The 8125-nt window shown below is 37.5% G+C and overlaps 1 protein-coding gene across 1 annotated transcript; it reads left to right on the top strand.

Annotated features, from left to right (window-relative positions):
* Positions 1–5782: 5782 nt before the first annotated feature.
* On the top strand, positions 5783–7582 carry LOC124090070 (DDB1- and CUL4-associated factor 8-like). Its single transcript, XM_046440448.1, is given in 1 exon segment — positions 5783–7582. A coding segment is annotated over 1 exon segment (1800 nt).
* The last annotated feature ends 543 nt before the right edge of the window (positions 7583–8125 follow it).

Raw genomic sequence — 8125 nt, 5'->3', positions numbered from 1 at the left:
TTCTTTATTTTTCTTTGTTGGAAGACTTTTAGTTGCTGCTTCAATTTCATTGCTTGTTATTAGTCTATTTATGGTTTTTATATCCTAATGATTCATTTTGTGTAGGTCATATGTCTGCAGAAATTTGATAGTTTATTGGAGTGTAGATTTTTAAAATAATTTCTAATGTTCCTCTAGATTTCACAATCATCTATGTTGTTATCTCCTTTTTTCTTCTTGAATTTTGTTGATTTGGAACTTATCTTGGTTAGTTTGGCTAAAGTTTATCATTCTCAATTATCTTTTCAAAGAGTCTACTCTTGTGTCATTGACCCTTTGTTTTTTCTCAACTCATTAGTTTTAGCTTGGATCTTAACTATTACCAGTCTCCTTCTGATTTTGGTTTTGTTCTTCTTTTCTTGGTCTCTTGAGGTGTAACATGAAATTACTTACTTATGATCTTTCCATATTTTTAATCTAGGAACTAAGTGCTGTATAAACTTTGTCTTAGAACTGTCTTCATAATGTCTCAAAGACTGTGGTATGTTGTATCTCTATTCTCATTCATTCCTAAGCATTTGTTTTATTTCTCTCCTGATTTATTCCATGATTCCTTCCTCATTCAAAAGTATATTAAACACCAGTTGTAAAAAAGGTTTCATCTTAGAATCTTAGAATGAAATGAGAATGATTTCTCATTTCACTTATTATGATCTCATAGGATGCATAACTTATCTCTGTTTTTTTGTATTTGATGAAACTTGCTTTGTTCCCTAAATGTGATCTTAGAGAATGTTTTCTGTGCCACTAAGAAGAAATTGAGTTAGTTGTTTAAAATCTTTATATGCCGCAAAGTTTCAGCACAGTTTCTTTTAAAGAGAGAGAGAGAGAGAGAGAGAGAGAGAGAGAGAGAGAGAGAGAGAGAAGAGAGAGAATTTTTTAATATTTATTTTTTAGTTTTCGGTGGACACAACATCTTTATTGTATTTTTATGTGATGCTGAGGATCGAACCCAGCTCCCCGCACATGCTAGGTGAGTGCATTACTGCTTGAGCCACATCCCCAGCCCCTCAGCACAGTTTTAATCCTCTTCATTCATAGCTGATTTCCTTCCTTTATTCACTTCAGGGATAAAATAAATTAGAAGAGAATATGCATATTCTTCTACATCAGATCTAACAATCTACATTCCTCTGTGCCAAATAATTTGTCTTCCCTCCTAGTATAAGTCCTCCACCTTTGCATTGAATCTTATCCTCCCTCACCTATTTTAAACTTTCCTCATGAACTCAGCTCCAATGCATTATGGTTTTACTACTCTTTTCTAAATAACTATAATTAGCATATAACATCCTGTGATAACCATGATTTAAATAAAAATCTCTTAAAACAGATTCCCCTTGTTACTATTCTCATGTTCTTCTTTTTGTAGCAAAACACACCCCAGCCATAATGGCAATTATCAAGAACACAAGTATCAATAAATGTTGGTAAGGGTGTGGGGAAAAGGTTCACTCTTATATTGTTGGTGGGACTGCAAATTGGCGCAATCAGTATGGAAAGCAGTATGGAGACTCCTCAAAAAACTATGAATGGAATCACCATTTGACTCAGTTATCCCACTCCACAATATATATACATATATACAAAGTATTTAAAATCAGCATACTACAGTGACACAGCCACATCAGTGTTTGTACCAGCTCAATTAATAATAGTTAACAATAGTTAAGCTATGGAGTGAAACTTGAAGCCCTTCAAAAGATGGGAAAAGAAAATGTGGTTTATATTCACAATGGATCATTACTCAGCCTTCAAGAAGAATTACTTTATGACATTTGCCAGTAAATGGATGGATCCAGAGACTATCATGCTATATGAAATAAGCCAGTTCCCAAAAGCCAAAGTTCAAATGTCTTCTCTTATATGTGAAGCTAATTCACAATAAGGGGAAGAGGTAAATTTAAAAAATAGGAGAAAGATCAATGGAGTAGACAAAGGGGAATGAAGGGCAAAGAGTGGGGATGAGATAAGGAAAGACAGTGGAATGAATCTGATATAACTTTCCTATGCACATATATGAAAATACCACAGTGAGGACTGGGGTTGTAGCTCAGTGGTAGAGTGCTTGTCCAGCAAGTGTGAGGCACTGGGTTCAATTCTCAGCACCACATAAAAAGAAATAAATAAAATAAAGGTATTGTTTCCATCTACAACTAAAACAAAATTTTTAGATTTTTTTTCAAAAAGAAAATATCACTGTGAATCTCACCATCATGTATATCCATGAGAAATTAATTTTAAAAAATAACTATGGGTAAATGGCAGAAATATCAGTAGAGCAAAAGGAAAGGAGCAGAAGGTGGGGAGATTGGGGAGGGGAAGGGAAGGTACTGGGAACTAAATTAAAACAAGATATATCTCATTCTTTTATAATTATGTCAAAATGTATTTTATTGTCATGTATAACTAAAAAGAACCAATAAAAAATTAAAAAGAGTTGTCTCTACTCACTATTTTCACTTCTTCCCTCTCTTTTCTCTCCCCAAACTTCTCTAGCCAAGTATTTGTTTTCATGAATCTTATAAAAGAGTTCCAGCATGTCAATGGTTACCTCATTGTTACCAAATACAACAGTCATTTCTCAAGTTTTACCTTAATTTTTTAGATGTTGACGGACCTTAATTCATTTATTTATATGCGGTGCTGAGGATCAAACCCAGTGCCTCATGCATGCTGGGCAAGCGCTCTACCACTGAGCCACAACCACAACCCCAAGCCTTACCTTAATTTATCAGCAATATTTTGTACAGTTGATAAGCCCCTCCTTTGTGAAGGAGTTTTGACATATGCATCATAGTCTTTTGTTTTCTCCTATACACCTGTCTACTCCTTCTGTTCCATATGGGTTATTTTCTCCTTTTATTCTTAAAATAATTATTGGAGTTTCCAGTATCCAGTTCAATATCTTGGTTCTTCTCACTGTATATTCACTTACTAGGTGATCTCTTTTGTTACTGGTGGTTAATGACTGCCAAATTGATTTCTATATTTATCATCTTTCCTGTAAACTCCAGTTATGTATATCTAGTTTCTAAATCAATGCTTCTATTTTCTCAATGCTTAGTGGATATTTTATACTTGATACAAATAAAACAGAACCCTGGATTCCCTCACCTCCATCTCTAGCCCTCCTTCCAGTAAACAGCACTACCATCCGCCCACAGAGCCTACCAAATAATTAAGTTGTCATTCATTCCTGTTCCCCGGAGTTGAGCTAGTTTACAACTGCCCACTCAGATTCCTTTTCCTTCTTTCTTTTCCAGTTTCAATGGGAAATTCTAGCAGAAAAACTGAGGGTGGGTAGAATACATTTGAGAAATTTATTTTCCTGGTCTCTTACCTAAAGTGTCCTGGAGGGATGAGTAATATCAGGTCAGATTCTCTACACTGCCCTGTCTCATATATTTGATAACTACCTTCTTTGGCCATACATTTAGGGTTAGGGGTATAATGCCTTTCTGTTCATAACAGTATGTAAGTGTAAATCTTTACCTTGTGATTTCCCTATAGTCTGCTCTCACCTTTGTGGAAGTCCACTTGTTGAACTGCTTCAAATTACCCAACTGGTTTATGTTTCTTGTCTGCAGACACATATTCAACCCAACTGTACAATTTAAAACCACTGTACAATATAGCATACATATAAAATGGTATATAAATGTATATGCCTAGCAACAGATAATAAAAATAACAATAAATCATGGGAAGGTATAAATATTACCAAGAATTTTTGAAGCTTCTCATTTAGATTTCAAACTTTTCCTCCCTATAAGGATTATCTTAAGTTGTAAGTCAGTTATTTCCTTGCCAGTTAAAATAATTTTATTGCATATGAAATCTATACAGACTCAAATAAAAATCAAATTATAGATTATCTTTCTGTCATTTGTGTTATCACTCATTATTGTGTTTTTAAGATTCATCCATGTTGATGCATTCAAATTTAACACAATCATTCTCACTTCTGTGCATTATTCATTATAGAAATATATGCTAATTCATTTATCCGCATTACTCATGATGGACTTTCATGTGGTTTTCAGGCTACTGTGCTATTCTTTATAAGTTGCTATGAATATTCTTTCCTGTATATTTCCATTAATATTACCCTTGAAGCCATCTTTTCTCTTTATGAGATTTTACACTTACATATTTAATCAATTTTGCATTTATCTTGTAATTACTTTAAGGAAAACTTTATTTTCCTCATTCCGGCATTCTTAGCAGTTTACTACAGCAGTTTACTGTAATAAACTACAGTTTACTATTTAGAAAATGTACTCACATCACATTAGATAATCAGAGAAGTTCTGAAGTCAATGCAGCAATGCCAATTGGCTGTTCCCACAAAGCTCTTCTCCTAAAGGGCCCCAAAGAAACCTCTAAGATATTTTGAGGGATATAGACCATATTTTGGTAGTTCTATAACATCACAGAAGTTTTTTTATTTTTTTCATAAAATTAACTTGGCATTCCCTAATTACCTTTAATTAAATTAACTCCAAATAAATATATGGACTCTTTGTTGGTTAAAAAAAAGGACATACTTTTATCTTAAATTGTTAAAGCAACATTTGTTAAAATGTCCACTTTAAATTGACCAGCTGATTTCAGCCTTGATTACATTGAGGAACTAAATTCCTCTTCTCTCAAAATGAACCTGTCAGATTTAATAAATAAAAATGCAGGGCACCAAGTTTAATTTGAATTTCAGATAATGAATAATATTTTAGAGAAAATGTGTCTAATGCAATAGTTTATCCACTATTTTAGGTACTCATACTAAAAAAAAGTATTCATTGTTTACCTGAAATGCAATTAACTAGGCATCCTGTATTTTATTTGGTGACCATATACCAATTCTGGCAGTTAAAAGTCCTCCAGGTTTCCCTCAAGCTATTTGATTTTTGAATTGCTTAAGATACCCCCAGGAGCGCTGTTGTACCTTGGATTGAATCTAGGGGCGGTCAAGAGCTAAGATAAGAAGTGCACCACTGCCTGCTTCTTAAATTATCTATCTATCTATTTATTTACTTATTTTGGATGGGGGTACTGGGGATTGAACTCAGGGGCACTCGACCTCTGAACCACATCCCCAGCTCTTTTTTTTTTTTTTTTTTTGTATTGTATTTAGAGACAGGGTCTCACTGAGTTGCTTAGCGCCTCACTTTTATTGAGACTGACTTTGAACTCGTGATCTTCCTGCCTCAGCCTCCCAAGCCCCTGGGATTACTTACTGGTGTGCAGCCACAGTGCCCAGCTTAAAATATTTCTTGTATGTAGGAAGGCAGTAGCGGTTGGGTATTTAACTAACCTTTCCCAACCTTTATCTTCATTCCATAGAGCACATGATCTTCAAGCCAAGCAATGAGAGGCTCATGAAAATGTTTTTGCTTAAGGATGATCACTTTTGCTGATAGTTCTGCAGCTGCGTAGAGTGTAACAGTTTGCAGGCTATGACCTTATGGGCCTGGGGGGAAAAAATGTTGTCTCAAGATACCGCGAGAGGTGAGATGGGACTAAGCCTTCTGAACTTCATCGGCCACCATCCATGTAACTGCCTCAGGCGATACTTCCAGTTCTCTGTTCACTAGCCGGTTGGAAGGTTGGAGTTTAGTTGCCGGTAGCCTACTTTTTTGCCCTTTGGCTACCCCATTTAGGGTGGTCCTGCCTCCTTCCCTGATATCCTAGAAGTCAGCTTTTCCCCATTGCAGACCAGCTACTGGAAACATCCTTCAAAATGTCTGGTCACAAGAGCGGCACAAATGCCTCACCAAACATAGAAAATGGAAGCCCGCTTGGCGCCTCAGAGGAGACATCTGGCACTGAGGCAGGGAGAGATACACACTCTGACGATGAAAGAGAGGCCTCAAAATTGAGTGCGAAATTAACTGGAGATGGCGATGATAACATCGACGGTGATATCCCCGTCCCTGTCGGCACAGAAAATGAAGTAGAACCAGAAAGTTCAAGTGACGCCATCGATTTTCACACTGAGAGGGACTTTGACCATTTCATCAGCAGTGAGGAAAGCATGTTCCCTCACAACTTAGAGGAAGAACGGGAGACAGAGGAGGAAGGTGAAGAACAAAAACAGCTTCAGGTATGTGCACAGTACCGGGAGAACAACTGTGAGGATGAGGATCAGGCCCTGGAGCAGTGGATGACCTCAGAGACATCTGCCCTCCCGCGACCTCGCTGGCAAGTCCTTACAGCACTCAGGGAGCGGCAGCTGGGTTCCAGTGCTCGTTTTATGTATGAGGCCTGTGGGTCAAGAATCTTTGTGCAGCGTTTCAGCTTCCAGTATGGCCTTGAGGGCCATTTAGGTTGTGTGAACACTGTGCATTTTAATCAGTGTGGCACCTTGTTGGCCAGTGGTAGTGATGACCTGAGGGTGATAGTGTGGGACTGGATAGGGAAACGGCCAGTACTGGACTTTAATAGTGGTCACAAAAATAATGTCTTCCAGGCTAAGTTCCTTCCTAATTGTGGTGATTCCATCCTGGCCACATGTTCCCGTGATGGCCAGGTAAGGGTGGCAGAACTATCTGCTCCAACATTTGGGAAGAACAGTAAGTGTGTGGCCAAACATAAGGGAGCTTCTCACAAGTTGGCTGTGGAGCCAGATTCCCCTTTTAAGTTCCTAAGTTCAGGTGAAGATGCTCTTGTTTTTACCATTGATCTCAGACAAGGGCAGCCAGCTTCAAAAGTGGTTGTAACAAAAGAGAAGGAGAAGAAAGTGGGACTATATACAATCTATGTGAATCCAAGCAATACCTACCAGTTTGCAGTGGGTGGACGAGATCAGTTTGTAAGGATTTATGACCAGAGAAAAATTAAAGAGAATAAGAATAATGGAGTACTCAAGAAATTCTGTCCTCATCACTTGGTCAACTGTGATACCAAAATAAACATCACCAGTCTTGTGTACAACCATGATGGCACAGAGCTCCTAGCCAGCTACAGTGATGAAGATATTTACCTCTTCAACTCCTCTGATAGTGATGGAGCTCACTATGTTAAGAGATATAAGGGTCACAGAAATTATGCCACGGTAAAAGATGTGAACTTCTATGGCCCCAGAAGTGAGTTTGTGATGAGTGGTAGTGATTGCGGACACATCTTTCTCTGGGAGAAAGCATCTTGCCAGATCATTCAGTTCTTGTTGGCAGACAAGGGAGGTACAGTCAACTGTCTTGAAGCCCATCCTCACCTACCTGTGATAGCAACTAGTGGCCTGGACCATGATGCCAAGATCTGGGCACCCACAGCTACAGCTTCCACTGAGCTAACTGGATTAAAGAATGTGCTTAAGCAGAACAAGCAGAAAAGAGTTACAGATAACTTGCACCACTCTGACCTGTTTGATAGTCAAGCGCTTTAGTTCCTCAAGAGTCACCTGACAGAAAGAAATCATTACCAGCACCGGGGAGGTCCTGGCCTTCTAGGCATGAATGCATACTTACTTGAGTCTTCCAGCACCTCATATATATCTGAGGAAGAAGAAAGTCAAGACTGAGTGCAATGCTGGCCATCCTGAGGAATTCATCCCCCCTCAAGCTGAATGTCACCTCAATAGACTAGACTTTAGATTTTAGTTTTAATATATATTTGCCTTTTGTCTTCTGTTTTCTATAAGATATACTAACAACATTTTTATTATTTCCTTCCTCTCAACATTCCTCACTCATTCCTCTCTTTTTTTTACTCCTCCCTTTACCCATGAATGTATAAGTAAATGAGTTATGCCTCTTTTTTGTTACATTTTAGTTAACCTCTAAAATTTGCTAATTCTGGTATTTATCTACTCTAGAAATTGCCAATTTTAAATCTTTAGTAATTTAATTCTGAATATCAAGTTCTTCATTTGACCTGAAAATTTTAGAAATGTTTGTTGCTTGAGAAGTAAAATAAACCATGTTTCTGTTCCTTGAATGCTGACCCTTGACCATACATATACCAAACACAATTTGTATGTGTGTGAGTATTTGTGTGTGTGTGTGTGTGTGTGTGTGTGTTTTCTGAAAAGGAAAAGAAGAGAAAAGGTGGGTAGGTAATTTCCTGACCAGAAAATTTACCCCCT

The sequence above is a fragment of the Marmota monax genome, unplaced genomic scaffold, assembly GCF_021218885.2.
Source record: "Marmota monax isolate L192 unplaced genomic scaffold, Marmota_monax_Labrador192_F-V1.1 WCK01_AAM20220418_F8-fsc00134, whole genome shotgun sequence".
NCBI classification, from domain to species: Eukaryota; Metazoa; Chordata; class Mammalia; order Rodentia; family Sciuridae; genus Marmota; species Marmota monax.
This window is presented reverse-complemented; position numbering and strand designations above follow the sequence as displayed.